The sequence below is a fragment of the Nuphar pumila genome, chromosome 5 (genome assembly GCF_984573655.1).
Source record: "Nuphar pumila chromosome 5, dmNupPumi1.hap1.1, whole genome shotgun sequence".
Lineage (NCBI taxonomy): Eukaryota > Viridiplantae > Streptophyta > Magnoliopsida > Nymphaeales > Nymphaeaceae > Nuphar > Nuphar pumila.
In genome coordinates this window covers 12,036,397-12,058,104 of record NC_143253.1, presented here as the reverse complement: position 1 = coordinate 12,058,104, position 21,708 = coordinate 12,036,397, and the positions used below count along the sequence as shown (strand labels likewise).

At 37.8% G+C, this 21,708-nt stretch overlaps 1 protein-coding gene across 2 annotated transcripts in view; it reads left to right on the top strand.

The window, feature by feature from the left end:
* Positions 1–21,708, top strand: part of LOC149836801 (putative exonuclease domain-containing protein At3g15140) — a 45,228-nt gene that overhangs the window by 4,064 nt on the left and 19,456 nt on the right. The window contains exon 3 of one of the 2 annotated variants that reach the window (XM_090007125.1): positions 19,906–19,986. The exons of the other annotated variant lie outside the window; for it this stretch is intronic. Coding sequence (XP_089863251.1) covers positions 19,906–19,986 — 81 coding nt within the window. The remainder of the gene's footprint in view (positions 1–19,905; positions 19,987–21,708) is intronic. 2 annotated transcript variants of the gene reach the window in all.

The window sequence follows — 21,708 nt, the reverse complement described above, 5'->3', positions numbered from 1 at the left end:
TGGGTCTTAGGTAGAGGGATGCCTTGACGATGGGTCTCAGACTCTGGTGCAAGCATCACCATGACTATCTAGGATTTTATAAATGAAATGAATGAATGAACAACCCTTGAATGGCCTAATGATGCCCATAGTGTCGAGGGAGTGGTGCCCTCTTAGTTGTAAACAAAATCATAACAAAAAATTGTGTATGGGCATGACATGCTCATAGGTTCCTTAGCATGATTTTGTTTCAACCAGTGTTGTGAAAAGCGTTGAGGCGTAGCGAGGCGCTCCAACAAAAGCGTTGAGGCGTAAGCCTCAAAATTTTTTAATTAAAACTTAAATAAAACTATAAAAATTATCTAAAATTATAAATAAATAAGAAATGCTTTATTGATGAAGCAACAACCGATAAAAAATAAAAAAATCTCAAATAAATATGGAAAAAATATGAGATTAACATGTAAAAGTAACATTAATGCAACAACTTGATCTATGTAAGTATCTAAGAAATAAAATATGAGCAATCATTCAATACAAAATTAACATTAACAACAAAATGCATATTAGCACTAACAACATCATGTCATAATTAGAAAATGCATGTTAACATTAACAACCAAATGTTAATATATTTATCCAAAACTCTTCAAAATGAAAGTGTTAACATTCATAATTACAACTCAAAGACCCCCAAAACATATAAATGGCCATAGCTTTATAATATGAATTAGGGCCTAGGCTCTTCTTGTGTCTCGTCATCATCAATATCTAAGTCTTCAATGTCATCATCTGAGGAATCCATATAAATAGACTCTCCTTCATCTTCATTCTCTGTCTCTTCATCATCTGCACTTTCTTCCTCCACGTCCTCGGTAACTTCTTTTGCTTTTATTTTTCCTTCAATAAAAAATCATGTATTAAATACTTATGTTATGTAATTAAAAAAAATATATTTATATTAATAACAAGGTAAAAGGAATATAGCTTTGCCTCGATCTCTTGAAGACCTTGCTTGCTTAAAATCACTTTGTGAATCATGAGGTGAAGTGACTTTTTCAATAGGCACATGCTCAATGGCATTTATGTCAAAATTTGGATCCAACCATGAATCCTCCAACCAATTGGGATCACTAGGCAACACTGGATCTTCCTTCTCCACAATCCACTCATCGTCTGAGTCTATATGATCTAGACATATAAGGTCTTTGGTAGCCCTCCTTCTCATATTTCTCTTTTTTAATTTCATATTGTACATTACAAAAACCAATGCATTCATGTTCTCTTGTTCAAGTCTATTCCTTCGTTGTGTTTTACTATAATTTCAAATCATTGATAATAAATTATAAGATAATTAAACTTATAAAAATGTATTTCAAAAATAAAATACAAAGTCACAAACCAATGGGAAAGTACTCCAATTCCTTTTACAGCCCGATGCACTGCACGCCAAACTTGGAATTCAAATTGCAAAATTCATCAACTCAGGATTTTCGTGCCCAAATGAACTCCATCAATCAGTTGCATTCAAATAAAACAATAAAAAATGATAAAAACATTAAAAATGTCATAATTAACAAAAACATAAAAAAATATTAACAAATAACAACATAATTGCAAACTTACCAGGACTTTTTAATTTTCTTGATGTAACAACTGTCTCTTTACCAAACAACCCCTTTGCCTTTTTAAATGCATCGATTTGTGTTGTAATTTTCAATCGAATATTTGCATCAGAAACCAATTTTTTAACACAATCATAAAAGTCACTCATCACTTCTCCATTTGGGTTGAAGTTGTCAGCATAATGAAAATGTGGATTTAAATAATAGGCAACTGCATGCAAAGGCTTATGAAGTTGCAAGTCCCATCGTCTATCAATGATATCCCAAATAGGTTTATATTTTCTTTCAACCTTGTCAAGGTTTAAAGCAATTTCTTTCTTTGATCTATCCATTGCCTCATACAAAAATTCCATAGCAGGTTTATCTGCATCAACTAATCGCAACACTTTTACGAGAGGTCGTGTAGCTTTAATTGCATATGATATGGCAGCCCAAAACTTATGATCATTAAGAACAATATAAGAAATGTTTTTAGCATCAGATTTCTTATAGTAATTAGATGATCTAAAATTTGAAGATAAGAACATCGACTTTAACTCTTTCTTATAACATCCAATACTATGAAGTGTAAGATATGTTTTGGTAAAACGAGTGGCGGCAGGACGTAGAAGTTCTTTCTTCTTTGTAAACATTCTCATTAAATTTAATACCCATGCATGACTATAAATGTATCTTATAATTTTTTTTGCCTTTTCCACTGTATCTTTAAAATTTGATATCTTTCCAATATCTTCTAACATAAGATCCAAACAATGCGTTGCACATAGTGTCCAAAAACATGTTTTTCCTGCTGTTAACATATTCCCAGCTACCACATAATTTGGTGCATTATCTGTAGTGAATTTCACCACATTACTTTCACCTTCTTTAACAACTTCTTCAAACAACTTACATAAATTTGCACCAGTTTTTTCCATGTCGCTGATGTCAACGGACTTAAAAAATACTGTCCCAGATGAGTTGTTCACAAGAAAATTAATTAAGTTTATTCTTTTTTCATCTGTCCAACCATCTTCCATAATGCTGCAACCAACCTTTGGTCATTCTTTTTTGAATTCTTTTAAAATTTTGTGAGTACAATCAATCTCGTTCTTCAAAATCCACGTTCTGATCTCGTGATAAGTAGGTGGTTTGAACCCTCGCTCATAATTTGCAATAGCTTCTATCATTGCACCAAAATATGGATTGTTGCAAAGATTAAATGATAAGGCATTTGCATAAAAAATCTACCAATGGCACAACATACATTTTTTCTTTCATCCTTTTTTAAAGCAGTGTTTATTGTGGTTTGTCGTGCTTCTTTGTTCACAAAGAGGTCCATAGGACCATCTGTGCTTGTTTTTGCATCACTACATGATCCACTGGTTTCTTTATTCACATTATCGCTGGTTGATGATTCAAAATAAACACTTATCTCGATATCCAACTTGTTTTGTTCTTCCTCTTGTTTCGTTTGCTTCTGATCCTTTAGATGATTTTGAAAAAATCTTTTCACATCAGGTGGAACTGTTTCGCACATGCTTACACCATGTTTTGTGTCAGCTAAGTGATGCTTTAACCTATAGATGCCTCCCGTAGTCTGTTTATGACAGTAATTGCAAATTACATATCCTACGAGTTTGGAATCTTTAGTGGGACTTTAACTCCATGATCCCATCGTACATCTTTTCCCATTGTTCAATTGCAAAAATACATATAACAAAATATATATTAACACAAAAATTAGATTCATATTCAATAAGAATCAATATATATAAATTTAAAACTAATGGAAACACAAACACATGAAGTCAGTGAGAACTAAAAAATTATTAGTTTAATTTTTTTTTATTTAGGAACCAATTTGAATTACTTGCCACTAAAAGGAGAATATAAAAAAAACTAACAATGTATTCAATGTGAATGATAACAGATCATGGGCAAAGCTAAGTAAATGGGCAAAGATTCAATGTGAATGATAACAGATCATGGGCAAAGCTAAGTAAACCCTACCAGATTACACATGTAGTAAGTATTGAAGTTGCAACTCCGACCTCAATTTATGTGAATACATAAGGTCAATTTAAATATAAACAAATTTTATGAAATAAAAGACATAGTTACAATGCAAAGATTCAGAGTTTTTCCCCTTGCAGTAAGGGGGTTTGGGGGCTCCCCCCGACGCGGGTCCCGTTGTGCGGTCAGTGGGCGGGGGTCCAGGTGGGGGCGCTCCTGGCGGGGGGTTGTAGGGGGGCAGCGCCCCCCAAAAGTTTTATTTTTTTTGGGTTGCCAGCGTTGTGTTGGGATGTTGCCAATCAATTAATTTGAAATAAATTTCTTACGCTAGTTCGTTGGCTGACTTGGTTAGTTTTTCCTTCTTCCAGGTCCGACTAAAGCGTCATAGGTGGCACAAGAAAGTGTTGAAAACGAGAGACCCAATCATTGTTTGGATCGGTTGGAGGTGTTATCAAACAATGCCTGTGTATGCCATTGAAGACCAAAATGGTCGGCATCGTATGCTGAAATACACTCCAGAACATATGCACTGCCTAGCCATGTTTTGGGGACCTCTGGCTCCACCAAATACTGGAGTCGTAGCTGTCCAGAATGTATCAAACAATCAGGTTTGATGGTATATGATGATCCTTCAAGTTTCTTTATCTTATTTTTTAGTAATGAATCCCGTAGAAATTTTTGAGGTACATCTTCCATAAAGTGAACTATAGTTCATGACCACCACCGAGTGAATTGTATTGGTCCTATTGGATGCTTGGTCATGACTCATGAGTCATGGCGTATAGCTGACATGGAGAATCTGGTCTGCACTGTGCTGCCAGTACTGATACTGGGTGGGTTGGTGGTGCTATGGTTTGGGGAAGTCAACTTGATTTGCAAAAGTTCCATTGAACCTTGTTAGTGCTGTTGACTAGATTCACTTGTTTCGTTCCTGCACTATGCTGTGAGCACTCTTTCAAGACTTGCTGTTACTAGTTCCTATCTACTTACATTTGTAGAGCATCCCAATATGTATACATTTGCTTCTACTCTAACTGAAATTTATGTTGATCATATATCGTAGAATGTTTTTGAGAGACAGAGAGAGAGAGAGAGAGAGAGAGAGAGAGAGAGAGAGAGAGAGAGAGAGAGAGCCTGTGTGTGAACAACGAGAGAGAGAAGCTACGTGAGAATAATACGAGAGAGAGAGAGAGAGCCTGTGTGTGAACAACGAGAGAGAGAAGCTACGTGAGAGAGAGAGAGAGAGAGAGAGAGAGAGAGAGAGAGTGCAAAAATAAAAGCTTAGGGCAATTAGGGTTGGGCGCTCTTTGTTTATACCCCAACTTTTAGTCAAATTAGGGCTTTGACCCTTATTTGACCAAAAGCAGTAAAGGCGTATACTCCTCATTTTGAGGCGCGCCTCGCCTCGAGGCGTGTGCCTCAAGGCGTGCGAGGCGCACGCCTTGGGGTTTTTGCGTTTTATTCATGCGCCTCAAGGCATAAAGCCCCTCGCCTTGAGGCGAGGCACGCTTTTTGCGCCTTGAGGCACATTTTTAATAACACTGGTTTCAACTCTTCTTTTTTATTCATCTCTGAAGGTATTTTATCCATCTAAAGGTAAACAAGAAGAGTCGACCAAAAGCCTGGTATGACAGGTTTGGTCATGTTATACTTTATATTCGATTTAGATATTGTTTAACTGACACTTCTTTATTTATGAAGACTTCTGATGCAGGGATTCTTCTTTTTCTTCTCTATGTGGATGGCGTGATCATTACCGGAGGCGACAAACAGAGAGTTGAAAACATTAAAAAACTTCTTAAAAATTATTTTGAACTGACTGATTTAGGTTTATTGAGATATTTCTTAGGAATTGAAGTTGCTTATTTCCCTTATGTGTATTTATTATCTAAATTTGTTTTTGATATTGTTTCCAGGTCTGGAATTACAGATGATAAGAAAGTGGATATTCTAGAAGTTAACATCAAAATGAGAATCGATGATGGAGAATCTCTTGATGATCCTACTTCTTACAGACAACTTATTGGAACACTTTCTTATCTTTTCGTTACTAGACCTGATATATCACACGTTGTCCACACAGCTAGCTAGTTTTAGCATGCTCCCACTTTTATTTACATGAGAGCAATTTTGCGTATTGTTAGATATATTAACTTCTTCCTTTCATGAAACCATTTCCTATTTGCTTCATCTTCATTAGATTTAATTGCTTATACTGATGTTGACTAGAGAGGTGATCCCAATAACATACACTTAAGTACTGGTTTTTATGTTTTTTAGGTAAATTTTTTATTTCGTTGTGGTACAAAAAGCAACTGAAGGTCTCTTTCGTCCACCGAAGTTGAATACCGAGCTATGGCCAGCACGACAATGAAAGTAGTTTGGCTTAGACATCTTCTAGTTGACATAGGAGTTGAAGTGATATAAGCTTCACGCATGTGCTGCGACAACAAGAGTGTGATCTATATTGCCAGCAACCGAACATTGTATGAACGCATCAAATATATTGAAATGAATTGTCACTATGTCAGAGAGGAATATCTACATGAAACCATTGATCTGCTATATGTTACATCAAAATATCAATTAGCGGATTTCTTCACCAAACATCTCGCTGTTCCTAGTTATCAATTTCTCTTAAACAAACTTTTACTTCATTGTACCATAAGTTTGAGGGAGAGTGTTAAAAATATAAATATATAATATAATAATATATTTATTAATTTTTTTGTCTAGTTCGGTTTGAACTAGACTTTTTATCTAGTCAAGATCTACTTAGATCTTGACTAGATTTATAGTCGTTGGAGCTAGTCCAACGGCTATAAATAGAGTTGTTGGACTAGCTCCAACGACTCTTTGAGAAGAGCTCATTAAGAGCTCTTCTCCCCCACTCTCTTCTTGTATAAATAGGGGTGATCCACTTTCCTTTGTAATCAATGTTTCTTAAGCATTTTTATATGAAATAAAGTTTATTATTTTTATCTTGTGTTCTTCCATTTATACCTTTTTGTGGGTTGTGATTGTAGTGTCTCCAATAGACACCTATTGTAAACTTTTTGTGCTTTTGTGGAAGATCACCATTTTATTACAGCTATGTCTATCGGATATGAATATAGGGCTTCTTTGCAAAATAATTTCCTTGAGAAGCTAATGTCTGCTGGAATGTTTGCCAACTATTGGTAGGAGAGGAAGTGGGATAGATTCTAATAGAGTCATCTATCTTTTGATTTTCTTTATTGTGGAAAGATATTACTTCAGTTTTAGGTGAACATCAAGTATAGGTCTGTTAGAGTTTAGGTTCATGATTAGACCTAGAACTGTTTTCTTGAAATGATCATGGAACAAGAAACGGACTATCCATTTTGTTAGACATCTCTATTGAACCAGATGGAAAGTGTGGAGGATGTTCTGCAAAAGATACATATTTAGAAATCGTAGTCTCAGTTACTGAATCATAATAATTGTGTCCTTTTTGTCCCTTAGTATATCTAATAAAAAACACTTATATCTCTCATGCTTAGGTGTTAAAATAAACGTGTTAGTTAAAATAAACAAGTGCTACCAAACAGTTTCAATTAGGAATAATATGATGGATGACCATAGAGTCTTTGGTATGGTTGTTCTTGCCAAAACACTAGTGTTTTTTTTGTAGAGTAACGTCACCATATGAATTTGTTCGTCCTAAAAATGTTTCCATCTTGTATTGGAGTCTAAGGCCAAGAATTTTTATGCACAACTCCCTTTATAAAACAAATGTTAGAACTCCATGCGGATATACATTCTCCTTAATTCTGAATTCAAGAATTTTAATCTAGGTAGAAAACTAGGTTTCAGCCATCACATTAGCTGTTTAAAGACGTCAAAAAGTTCACTACTGTTTTTATAAAATTAGTTCATGCATATCTTGTACAATTGCCAACTATAAAAAGTAAGCTTATCACCCAGTGTTGTGAAAAGCGTTGAGGCGTAGCGAGGCGCTCCGCCAAAATCTGAGGCGAGGCGTAAAGTGTAAGCCTCAATTTTTTTTTAAATTAAAAAAAACTATAAAAAATATTTAAAATTATAAATAAATAAAAATTGCTTTATTGATAAAGCAACAACCATCATAAAATTAGTAATTTCACTGGTGACAAAATAATATACATGAAAAACATGATGCATCTTTCCTGCACCAACACCCGTACCAAATCCTATAGGGTCAAGGTATGGTGATAAACAAGGAGGTTCGATTAGAACCTGGGTCAAATTCAAAAGCACTGACTAATATATGGAGCTGGGTATGGTTTATAAAATTTCATGGGGCCCGACCCCAGTTTCGACTAAGATCCACAACTTTTAAATGTAAAAAATATAAATGATATTATTTTACTGGTTATGGTTAGAGTTTGGTTATGCAATTCCTATATGGTTCGACTATGAATTCTCGTGGTAGGTCTCACTGAACCAGAATCCGGACCCGGTACCAATATCATAAATCAAATTTGGGTTTGAACACACTTGAATCCAACGAAACCCGACCTCTTGACACCCTTAATTCTGGCTCAGATGATTCAAGTTGAGTTTGAGCTCAACTCGTGCTAGCTCATTTAGTTTAAATAACTGAAATTTTTAAAGGTCCGTGATGAGAATGGAACCATGACCCATTGGCTACAAGAATACCGACCAACTAATTGAGCCAACATATTATTTTTTGTATCACGTATGCTCATTTAGACAATCCTAAATAAGTTTGAGTCAAGCCGAACAGTGGGTGTTCGACTAGGCTCATACTACATGAGCTGCTCAGTCCTGTTTGCCGAGCTCACTTAGCAGTTGGTTTGCCAACTCTCTTCAAAGAAGGTTGTCGTTGTTAGTTTTGGATCATGGATCCGACCCACACCACATTCCAAGGATCCATCTTGGGATGCGTGTGCGGTGGCATGTTTGTAATTTATTTTTATTACTTGTGTAATGTTATACCCTGTACAACACTTATAAATAACAAGTGAAAAGGGAAAACCCTATTGCCGCCGACTCCTCTCTTCTCTCTTTACCTCACTTTTATCTCTTGCAGGTTGATATTTCTGACATGGTATCAAAGCACAGGCGCTGAAATCAATCATCTAGAAGACCTATAAGGACCAGCACGTGCTTCTAAAGGACGTAGGATTTATTTTCTGTCTCTTTTCCTTAATCAGATTTATTTCTTTCTCTTTTTCTTAATCCTCCTTCACGTCATTCTACTTTCTCTTTTGGTTCTTTTCATCTTCATTATTTTTTCTGGTACACACGTTCTAATATTACATTCCAGTCTGCCGAATCTTTGTTTTTCTCCCCAAAAATATTTCTGTCAAATATTTTTTTGGTTCGCACGTCACTATTCTTCTGTGTGACGAAGGCATTGATATCATTTTCAGCACACAACATTGCTGTTTCTTTTTCAGCATTGTTGTTTTTTCTCTCAATATATTTTCTGTTCAATATTCTTCTGGTTCACACGTCACTACTTCCCTGTGTGATGAAGGTACTGAGATTATTTTCAGCACACAACATTGCTTTTTTCCTTTAATACACTGTCAGAACAGTCAACATTCTATTTTGATATCATCCCATTCCTATTTTCTATCTGTTATTGCATCTCATTCTTGAACCCTAGTTTTCTTACTCACCTCATGACCCACAAGTTATCCCATGATAACTACTTACTTTGGAAGCGTCAGATTGTGTCCTTTATGCGCAGTCATGGTCTTTATGGGCATCTAGATTGGCGATCACCCGCCCCACCTACACATATCATGCAAGAAATAACAGGTGAAGATGGGAAAGTGAGTCAACTTCGAACCACCAATCCTGCCTATGACATATGGGTACAACGGGATCAGACATTAGTTGCTTACATAACTTCCACACTTTCTGATCGTGTTTTACAAACTATTTCTGATGATCAATCTGCTGCCGAGTTGTGGAATGGACTAGCTCATTCTTTTTCTCAGGTTTTCGAATCTCGGGCTTTGCAACTCAAGTGGCAATTCTAATCCATGCGAAAAGGAAACAAATCTATTACAGTGTTCATGGGGGATGTCAGGGTGATTACAGACCAGTTAGCTGCCATTGGAAGCCCTGTATCAGATAAGGATATGGTACAACAAGTATTAGGTAGCCTTGGACCTGAATATCGCATGTTTTGCATGGCACTCCAGGTTGTCTCAGTTCTTCCATGTTTTGATGATCTTCAATCTAAGCTTTTGCAATATGAGGTCAACTTAAATCAGGAACACGCGTCATATGATGCTCATCCTGTGATGATGGCACATACGCCTATTCAAACAGGAGTCTTATTTACTCCTCCTCGTCTCAATGGAACACCTATGAACAAAGGAGGATTACTACCTACACCAGGTGGAGGGGGCATTGGCTCAGGCAGTGTACCACGAGGGGGACGTGTTCCTACTTGTTTTCTATGCAATAAGCGGGGACATGTTAAAGCAAATTGCTGGTACAATCCTCAGAACCGGAACAAGACAGGGAGGCCAGATAGTAGGCCAGGGCAGAAGGCAACTCAGACATTTGCACGCACTCCTCAGGTACAGGTTCTTCCACAGGACATACAAAATATTCTTATGACTACTTTCAATCAGATGAACTTGCGCCAAAATGATGAAGGTATATGGTATATTGATTCAGGGGCAGCAACACATGTTACTTCTAATGCAGGTAAATTTTCTCACTTGACTCCTTACACTGGAAATGACACTATAGTCATAGGAGATGGATCTCACCACCCCATCTCTCACACTGGAAATGTCTCCCTTTCTTTGCCTGAATCTCAATTACCCTTGTCAAATGTCTTACTCACACCTGCTATTCAAAAGAATATTCTATCTGTGTCAAAATTAGTTGATGAAACAAATTCTTCCGTTGAATTTACTCCTTCTGTTTATCTTAGTGATCTTCACACCAAGAAGACACTCGCCAAAGGTGAACGGCGCAGGAACATGTACGTCTTTGAAGAATCTCATGTGCCTTTGAAGACGTCGTCTTCCGTAGCCGTGGCTTCCTCAGCTTCTTCCTTTCCAACATTTTTGAGTCGATCTACAGATCATAGTTCTTCATCTAGAGTCTTGAATCTTAATAAGCCAGACTTATGGCATCTTCGTTTGGGTCATTGTAGTCAAGTTTTTCTTGACAAGTTGTCTGCTAAAGGTTTGATACCCGCAGTTAGTTTAGAGTCAAAATGTCCAAGTTGTCATTTATGCAAAAGTCATGTACTTCCTTTTCATAGTATCAATAAAAGAGCAACAAAACCTTTTGAGATTATATGCTCAGATGTTTGGGGTCCTGCGCCCACTGCCTCTCTTTCTGGATCTCGATACTATGTACTCTTTCTTGACTCTTACACTCGTTTTAGTTGGATTTACTTCATGAAAAACAAATATGAAGTTTTCAAGTTGTTCAAACAGTTTCATGCACTAGTTCAAAACCAATTCAATACCAATGTTGTATATTTCCAGTGTGATGGGGGGGAGAATGCATATCCCATGATTTTAGTGAATATTTGAAGGAGCATGGCATTACACATAACATTTCTTGCCCTCATACCCCTCAACAAAATGGAGTAGCTGAGAGAAAACACAGGCATATTGTTGAGACAACCTTGAGCATGATGCATACTGTGGGTATTCCTTTCTCTCTTTGGACAGAGGCTTTCCATACAACTGTTTACGTTATCAACAGGTTGCCCATGACCATCCTTGAAGCTAATTCTCCATATTTTGTTCTTTATAATTGTCATCCATCATATGAAGAACTACATCCTTTTGGTTGTGTATGTTATGTTCATATTGATCATTCATTGAGAAATAAGTTTCAAGACAGAGCTGTACAATGCAAGTTTCTTGGGTATGCAGATGACTATAAGGGATACAGGTGTTATGATCCTCATACAGGCAAAATTCGGGTATCTAGAAATGTTGTTTTTGATGATGAAAATTTTGACACTCTGGGTTCATCTTCCACAGATACACAGGACAATTATGATCCTTGGCTCAGTGACTCACTTTTATATGACTCGTTGCCTTATGAGGATTCATCTTTATTGACAGACAATGAACCTTATACTTTCGATGTGGAACCGCATATGGAAGACATTCCTCCTACAACAACATCCTCACGTTTTTCTGGTCTTGTTTATTCTCGTAGGGCTCATCCAGTCAATGATGAGACTCCTTTACGACGTTCTACTCGGATTAGACATCCTATAGATCGCTGGGTAAGTTATAACAATTTCTCTTTGGATTTTCAAACATTTCTAACTAGAGTGTCCAAAGAAACAGAACCTTCTTCTTTTCATGAGGCTGCACATTCTCGTGCCTGGGTAGAGGCGATGAATGAGGAAATGGAATCATTGCATGAATGCAATACATGGGAAATTATACCAAGGCCAGATAACAAGAATGTTGTAGGATCCAAATGGGTGTACAAGGTCAAGCACAAACTGGATGACAGTGTTGAGCGCTATAAGGCTCGTCTGGTTGCACGAGGCTTTACACAACAGTATGGGCAGGACTACGATGAAACGTTCAGCCCAGTAGTAAAATTGGGCACCGTCAGGATTATCATTGCATTGGCGTTACAACATGGATGGTCACTCAGTCAACTTGATGTTAAAAATGCTTTTCTGTATGGTGAACTAAAGGAAGAAGTTTACATGGAGCAGCCACCTGGTTATAGCATGCATGATTCATCCAATTGGGTATGTAAACTTCGACGCTCTCTTTATGGCTTAAAACAAGCTTCTCGATCTTGGTTTGAAAGTTTTTCCACGGAGATCCAGCATCATGGGTTCACTAAAAGTGTTATCGATCATTCATTGTTCATATTCAAAAGTGATTCAACTATTGTTTGGGTGCTTATATATGTTGATGACATCATTATTACCGGGAGTGACGAGTTTCACATATCTTGGGTTAAGTCTATGCTGATGGCTAAATTCAAGATGAAAGACTTGGGTCCCTTGCGATATTTTTTGGGTGTGGAAGTTGATAGTGTAACGACCCCAATCCATACCCTTTTAAAAATGCGGAATATTTTTTTTCTTTTTTCTAAGAGTTGCGGAAAACTTCCCAGAGACCTGGGGTCCCTACAGTTCCAATTTCAGTTGGATAACCACACACCACAACGAAGTTGCAATTATCATCCATATCAACCAACTAAAACTCTTTTATTAATGAGTAATAAAATTTCAAAGACAAAGTTTTCTTCAACTGAAAGTAAAATAACAATTGCAGAATTTAAAAGAACTGAAAGACAAAAGAAAGAGCCAATCTATCCTCTACTGAAGCTGATAAGCCCAAGTGTAACTCATCCATCCCCAAATGCATGTCCAACTTCACTGTTCACCCTTACCTGTGAAAAACCAACAAAGTAGGGTGTCAGAACCGAAATTATGAGCACAGTTACTTCTAAAGAAACATGTGAGAGAAAGAACATGAATAAGATTTCATGCAGTGATTTGAGTGAATGCAGATATAAAATTTGCAACATTTAAATATCTATAACTACCAATAATTGCATTTCCTCACCAGTCAGGAACAGTACAGCAGTGTCACATATCAATAACTAAATAACCAACCTTTCAGCATGATCTCACAAAGTAAAACGTATGCAACCACCAAATGATGTCATGATATCAAGAATGATTCAAACATGCATGATCTAATGCATAACAGAAAAATGCATGATTATGTGCAATGCATGATTTCTTCTGTTATCTTTCATTTAAGTTCCATCTTTCCATATGCATGCCCTATTAGATGCACACATCTTTAAGTTCCTCTTTTTAATTACCGTGGCCCGCGGATACACCAAACGGGTACAAACCCCGAGGTCAAGTAGGTTCCCAGGGTAGCTTAACACACAATTTGTATTTTATTACTGGGTTCCAACTTAGCCCTCGACCGATATCAGGAAACCGCACCATCCATCGGAACATTAGACCTCCACATCTAATGTCGGGGACACAAGGGACACCCCACGCCCACAAGTGCCACTTTCTTGGTACCATAAACTCACAGCTGTGACTAACACACCACTCCCGGGTAAAGTGGCGGGCTCTCCCTAAAACCGTGGCCAGGAGAAGAACCTCAATATCGGGTTCAGGGGCAACAACGCACACAAAGTTTTTGTATCCTCACAGTCTCCCCAAGACCGGATATCCAAGATTCTCATACTCCAGATGAGATATCCCAGAATGTAAATTTCACTGTTCTTATTCATTATTTTCATTTAAAGTTCATTCTTTAAGTTTGCCACACATATGCAAAAGTAAAGTGAAAACCCCGCATCCTCCCTTGCAGGAACCCATTCGGGACTCCAGCCCGTATAAACCATTAGAACAGCGTAGTAAAGTGTCAAACCATCTTATGTGGTTTAAGTGATATATTTAAAAACATAAGTAAGAGAAAACCAAACCCACGGCTCTCCAGGCCAATGATGGTCTATTTAGGCCATCGATGCATCGTATGCAAAAAAAATCATAACTTGCAATGTATGCAATAATGCCAACATAATTACAAATGCACCTTCATTCAAGCTTCCACAGTCATAGGCATGGGTGACCATTTATGTGTAAGTGTTTTCATGCAATCACTTAATATACATGCATTCATCCATAATTTCATAAGTATATGAGAATAATTATGCATGGAAATTAAACACGTCTCATCAGGTAGACACATGAAATCTTCCATTCGTAGCATGAGTTATCATCCACACACAAGCACATAAACCGGATCTAGAAATTTATATGTCAGGGCTGCACGCCTTTACATCGGGTATGCATCTATATCAAAACAACTTGCCATGCCCTATTAATAGACATCAAATACCTCACATGTTACAACTATAAAGCATGCTAACATGTGCCAAATGCATGTGCACTCATGCAATCCTAACACAATCATACGCATGTCAACCAACCCAACTATATACATATGCTGCAGGAACAGAACTGGAAAAAAAATCTCCGGCATAAGCAATATTTTCGTCTATTTCACCTGTATGAAATTAGTATTATGGACAACACCAACCATGACAAACAGGGTTAGCTTAATGCACGTGTATCAACATGCATTCAAGATGTTTCTCTCACGATTTCAGTGTCAGTACATCCCACGCACACACACAGTTTTATAACAGAAGTTTTATTTTCTTTTTGGCACCGAAGAAACCCACATCTATGCAATTACATGACAAGAATATCATTTTCTGTTCAATGCTGAAACAACCCACACATATGCAGTTTAGTAGGTAAAATATTTTAGATATGGTCAACATTTCATAACCACTTTCAGAACGAGTCTAGGTATTTAGGAAGATATAAAGAATACAAGCATGCTGGCATGTGTAACCCAATATTCAAAACACGACTATATAGATAATAACAAATAAAGTTATCAGCATGTACTTATTAACATTGCATTAACCTAGGTATTGTAGTTATTATTTACAAGCAGGGAACATAGCAAACTTTTAGAACATGTCCGAAACAGTAGGTCATACCTGGTTGCCCACTTAATATTAATATGCATCAATCATTCATATGCACGTATTTGAAACAAATATATTTCACACCAAATCCAACACTACCATAGGCATAACAAGGGTATAGCTATTTATTTTTTTCCTAAGCAATTCAACTCTTTACGTAATACAAACATACTAAACACCACAAGAAAATCCAAAATGAAGAAAAACAAGTAAAACAAACAGATCCAAAGGCTATATAGCTCCAAAAACGATACCAACGTCCAAAAACATCATCTACCGAAACACCCGTTAAAAATCTATAAGATTTTCAGCAAAGGGGATCAATTGCACACACACAGGAAACCCTTTTTTTTTTTTTTCTCTCAGAAAAATCGAAATCACCCATCCCCTTGATGATGAAAATCCGAAAACCCCCAAAAATCCGATTGATTAGGATTTCTGTCAACCCTCATAACCTCCTCCCCTTCCTTTATTCATGCCAACCGAAACCCCCAAATCCAAGATTTGGGGTTTTCCCATGTGGGATTCAAAAAGAAATCCCCACTCCAGAATTTCGGTGGAGCCTCCCCTCAAACCCACACAGGGAATCGAACCCATGTTCGATCCCTCACCTCGATTCCAAGAAGACCCGTACCTTTCTCCGATGACTTTTCCGGCGATCAAAGACAGTCGTGGCGGGAGCACCGGGCTGGCTGGAGTCGCCCCCACTGCTGTCGTGACAGGGATGCTCGAGGAGGGCTGATGGCAGCTGGTTGCTCGTCGGCGACCTTCTCTATTCCGGCGTGTGCGCACCGAGACAGAGACGGGAGATACGAGGGAGAGAGATGAGGGACTGAGTGGAGAGAGATAGAGGCGAGGGAAGAGAGTCCCCTCTCCACTCCCTCTTATCGGCAAGACCCCTCCCCCCTTCACGCCGAGATGGGAGGGGGAGGTCGGTTACGCTCTGCGTACCCCCCCCCCCCTCTTCGCCCCTTTCCTTTTCTTTTTTTTTAACAACCCTATCGGGCAACCCTTATCGGGTTGCCCCTTTCTTTAAAAAGGGGTTACAGGGGGTGCGGCTCGGGTCCGGACCCGAGGCCCGTAACCCGACCCCCAAACTATATGGATCCATCAGTTGGATCCGAATGGATCCAACTGTGGATCCCCGGATAAATAAATAAAAATTTAAAATTTTATTTATATATTCTTATTATTATTATTATTATTAGTTTTATTTATTTATTTTAGATATGGATATAAAGACCATTTTATGGATCTTAGATCCACATGTTGGATCCATTTGGATCCAAACATGGATCCAACCTTAAATACTCGGTTTTTCTTTTCTTTTATACTATTAATGATTTATTTAACTATTATAAGTATATTTTTAATACCCCATTGTGGGTTATTTACACGTTCTTTTATGGATCCGGTAATGGATCCAAGGCCCAAATTTAGAAGAATACTCGTTATTTTCAAATAGATTTAAATAAATAAATTACAAAATTTGAGGTTATTACAGATAGTAGACATGAGACTATTACATTGAGCCAACATAAGTACACTATTGATATTTTACTTGCTACAGGGATGGAGAATTGTAAACCTATTAGCACACCTTGCCTTCTAAATCATAAGCTAAGTGCTAAAGAAGGCACTACTTATCATGATCCTACTTTGTATCGACGAGTTGTAGGGATGTTACAATACTTAACATTCACTAGGCCTGACATGGCATACTCTGTCAATCAGGCTTCACAGTTTATGCATGCTCCTACAGATGTACATATGGAAGGAGTAAAAAGGATCCTTCGGTATTTAAAGGGTACGATTGGAGATGGCTTGATGTATACCAAGGACACAACTTATACGTGAGGGCATCGACTATTCACCTACACAGACGCGGACTGAGCTGGTGATCCTGACGAGCGCAGATCAATTTCGGGGTATTGCATTCTTATCGGCAATAATATTGTAACATGGAGTAGCAAGAAACAAAAGGCAGTGGCGCGATCTAGTACTGAAGCAGAGTATCGTGCAATGGCAGCAGGAACAACCAATGTTACATGGGTGAGACATCTACTGCAAGAATTACAAGAACTGATCTCGTCCTCTATGCTTCTTTGCGATAATCAGAGTGCTATTAATATTGCCTTCAATCCCATCCTTCATTGTCGCACGAAGCATATCGAGATCGATCAACACTTTGTTAGACAAAAGGTGGAAGAAAAAGAAATTGAACCTGCATATGTTCGGTCAGATATGCAAGTTGCTGACATCTTTACCAAGGGATTATCCACTCATCAGTTTTGGGCACTCAAAGACAAGTTGAGCATGATCAAAGACCATACTCAACTTGAGGGAGGCTGTTAGTTTTGGATCATGGATCCGACCCGCACCACATTCCAAGGATCCATCTTGGGATGCGTGGGCGGTGGCATGTTTGTAATTTATTTTTATTACTTGTGTAATGTTATACCCTGTACAACACTTATAAATAACAAGTGAAAAGGGAAAACCCTATTGCCGCCGACTCTTCTCTTCGCTCTTTACCTCACTTTTATCTCTTGCAGGTTGATATTTCTGACAGTCGTATCGTATCAACAGAAAATAGATACCTTTTACCCTGAATCGGTTATTTTTTAATAAATATAAAAAATACTTAAAATTATTATTTGAATATTAATTTAATAAATTTAACATGTGTCACGTTTTGACCTTTGTGTTCTTTCATTTTCGCATCCCACTTTTAATCATTTTGGCACGACCCCTCAACCTCAACCCCTTTCTCTCTTCACCTTGGCTGTTTTCACAAAGAGAGAGAGATGAACGCGTTCAATGCGTTCAAGGCGAGGGTGGGTATCGAGTGGAGCCCCCACCCGTACATAACGCTGGTGAGAGGGCTGTCAGGGACCCGAAAGCTCCATCGGCAAACCCTCGAGGCCCTCCGCCTCATGCGATGGAACACCCCCACCGTCCGTGGCATGCTCCATCTGGTCTCTCTCTCTCTCTCTCTCTCTCTCTCTGAATGAATGGATGAATAAATAAGATTAAAAGTGAGAGGCGTATATGCCTCACCTTGAGGTGCGCCTCAAGGCATATGAGGGGCACGCCTTGGGGCATTTGCGCTTTATGCTTGCTCCTCAAGGCACAAGGGCCCTCGCCCTGAGGCGAGGCGCGCTTTTTGCGCCTTGAAGTGCGCTTTTAATAACACTGTTATCACCCTTTCAAGAGAATTGAAGAGGGTGCTTACTGCTTGGACATAAGAATGAATAAAGTCTAAAGCATGTGATGACTCCGCACTACTGCTAAGAAAATACTCCATAAGTTGATTAAGGCCCTGTTTGCAAACTAGCCATTGGAGGTACGTGGGAAGTGAGGAATACCCAACGCCAAAGTCGTTTGGGATGGATGCAGTTGTAGGAAACAATGGAACTTGATGCAGAGCAGGACCAGATCGGGCTTGTACCGCGTGACCCAGGCACGACCAAGGAACCCGACCCAAAGGGGATGGACGATCGGACCCAGGAGTTGGATCCGATCGCGGGCAAGGTGCCTCGATGCAGGGACGTGACCCTGCGTACCTACTCCAGACGAGGGAAGGCCCAGGGCATCCCAGATCCATCAGCAGAGTGAAGACGTCTCGGGTCCAGGACCGGACTCGAGACCTGGGTCTACTTGCATTCTTTAAATACCCTATTCTAGGGTTGCGTGGGTAGACGTGATTGAAGTTTCAGAAGCCACCTCTGATATTTTTTTTTCTCTGCAGTTTTTCCTTTGGACTTTAGTTTCCTTCATTGTTATTTTCCTTTCATTAGTGTCATTCTATTCTTGCTTAAAGTATTACGGAAATAAAGCAAGCACCGTCATTTTACGGTGATTATTCTTTTGGTTTTATGCACTTTGCACGACCGTGGTAGCTGTGCCATCATCTTCTGGAAGAGAGTACGTTTGAAGCCGATCCCCGCGCTGCATCAGAACTGGAGTGGTATTTGACGACTCCAGTTCCATGTTTCACTTCCCACCTGGATGAGGTGGTAGTTACCAAGTACTACACCAGTTCCAACACTGATCACTTCTCCGATGACCTTCCCAATGTTCTTCCAGTTATAATTTCATCTTTTTAGTTGCATTCCAAACTGCCACACAAGTGGAAGTGTCCAATCCCCAGCCGAATTGTTCCACTTATTCCAAACAACCATGTGGATTCACTAAAACCACAGATTTTGGGGATTCTGTATCTGCATCCTTAGCTGCCACCCACTGGCAGTTTCCAAACAGGGCCTAAAGGCACAATTTAGAAAAAAGGTGCCAGCCGGCCTTTGTACCAATTGTCTGCATTATACTATTCAAGGAATACTCTGTAAGTTTATTTGGGGCACATGTATATGTATGGACACAAAAATGCATTGGGCATGATAACCCTTTGTTTGGGAAGTTTCGGGATTGTGAGATTCTTGGTTAGCATAAGGTATCAGCCTGGGGCTTGAATGAAATAGTTGGATGGTTAGGCCGTACTATCATAATCCAGAGACCTGGGGTTTGAATCCCATGGGGGTTATCCCCTAACTTGACTATCAAAAAGGGAAAAGAAAGTAAGATATCATGCTATAATGGTGTCTGCTCTTCCAAATATGATTTAATGAGTGGGTTGTCTTCAATTGATATCATTTTTCCTTTTGTTTTGTATGATTGCTAATTTGCTTGTGTATAGCCGTACTTGGCATTCTTATATTTGCAAGCATTTCAGTCTTTTAGAATTCTTTTCTTATCATTGGTTTGGATTTCTGAATGGCAGGTTCGTAAGGCCAACTAAAATGAGTGAGCAGAGGATAAATGAATATATTGATGGAAAATATGGAAAGCTAGGAATTGAGCGGTAGATTCTCCTTGGGTTTATCTCTCTTTTTAGTAATTTACATCTGCTGTGTGCTTCTATTGCATTTAGCAAGTGTGTTATAACCATTTACATCTGTTGTGTGCTTCTATTGCATTTAGCAAGTGCGGTAGACCACTATTTAGACTAATCAAATGTTTTGGTTCTGACAATTTCTCTGTTTTTGTGACGGATAATGCATTGCCACTAAAAGCATTTTATCATCAGTCCTGGTGTTTCTGCTTGAATATGCATGCATGAACAATCTATTTGGCCTGGAATAGTAGTTGATTATGTTCCTTTTTTCTGAAAGTTCCTTGAATTGAATGACTGATCTATTCTTGCATTTTTTATTTGTATCTATCTGCGCTTAAAAAAATTACTAATGGAACTAGTATAACATGGGAAAGAAAAGGATATTGTCCTCTTCAGAGACCTTCATAAGTTCAACACTGGAAAATGATAAAATTTGATATGCTACTGATAGTCTGAAAATGCGAAAGTGATGCTTACAGTGTGGTATCTTCGAATATGGTAAACTTCCAAGATATGAATTTGGGCATGGGATTTGCCTTTGAAAATTTGAAGAATAGTCTGCTAGTACGTCAATGACTATGACCTTAGACATGTGATTTAGTGTCTCAGTTGCATAAGCTGTATTCATGTATGTTATTAAGAGCAATATTATACATGTCTATAATTTTCAGAAAGCTACTTTTAAGGTTCATTATAAATTCTAGCATTATCCCTAACGCTTCTAAGGTGGGAATCACCAAAAAAACCTAGTCTTTAGCAACTCAAGGTTGAGATTTTCCATGTGTGGTTGCAGATAATATGGGGTTTTAAGAAAAATCTCTCTAGGAGTAGCTCAAGTTTTTGGAATATAAAACTTGTAAATGATTGAGTATGTGTGGGAAAAAATGGCACTAATGCATTTCAAGGCATATTGAATGACTTATGTTCACCCTATTTAGCTTTTCCCTCAAAGCATGGTTGCTCTTGTATCTGAAATAAAGTTGAGCAGCATTTAAACACTTCTAGAAATAAAATTATATAAATATAAATATAAATATAAATATAATTAAACTAATGAGCAAGGTTATAAAAAGCATATTTTAGCCCATACCGGTCGGGCCCAAAATAAGGTACATATAGTAAAAAATCTTAATTTTTTATTAAAATATTATTTTTTAATAAAAATATTAGTTAAAAAAAAACTAATATTTTTTTAATAAAAATATTAGTTTTTATATAAACAACAATAGCTGTGTCAAATAAAATAATTAGTTTTTATTTTTTAATAAAAAACCTAGAAAAAAATCAAGAAAAATCTTAAAAAATATAACATTTGAAACAATGATGAATCACATAAGGTACAACTATAGAATCACATATCAAGCATTTATGATAAGAAATCATCAAAGATCAAATAATAAAGATAATAACGCGTGCATATCTCACAAGAACAATGCAAAGTATGAAATGTCATGCAATTAAAAACATCCATAAGACTCATAATTTTATAATACATAAACAAAAACAAAATAACCAAGTTTGTAGATACTTAAGTTTTACGTAACCATGTTTTTTCAAAATATAAACAAAAGCAAATGTACATGATTTCAATCATCATCATTATCTTCTTCTTCTTCTCCTCTTTCTCCTCCTCGTTCATCATCCATATCCACATCTTGCCCAATATATGTAGTCTCTTTATCATCTACC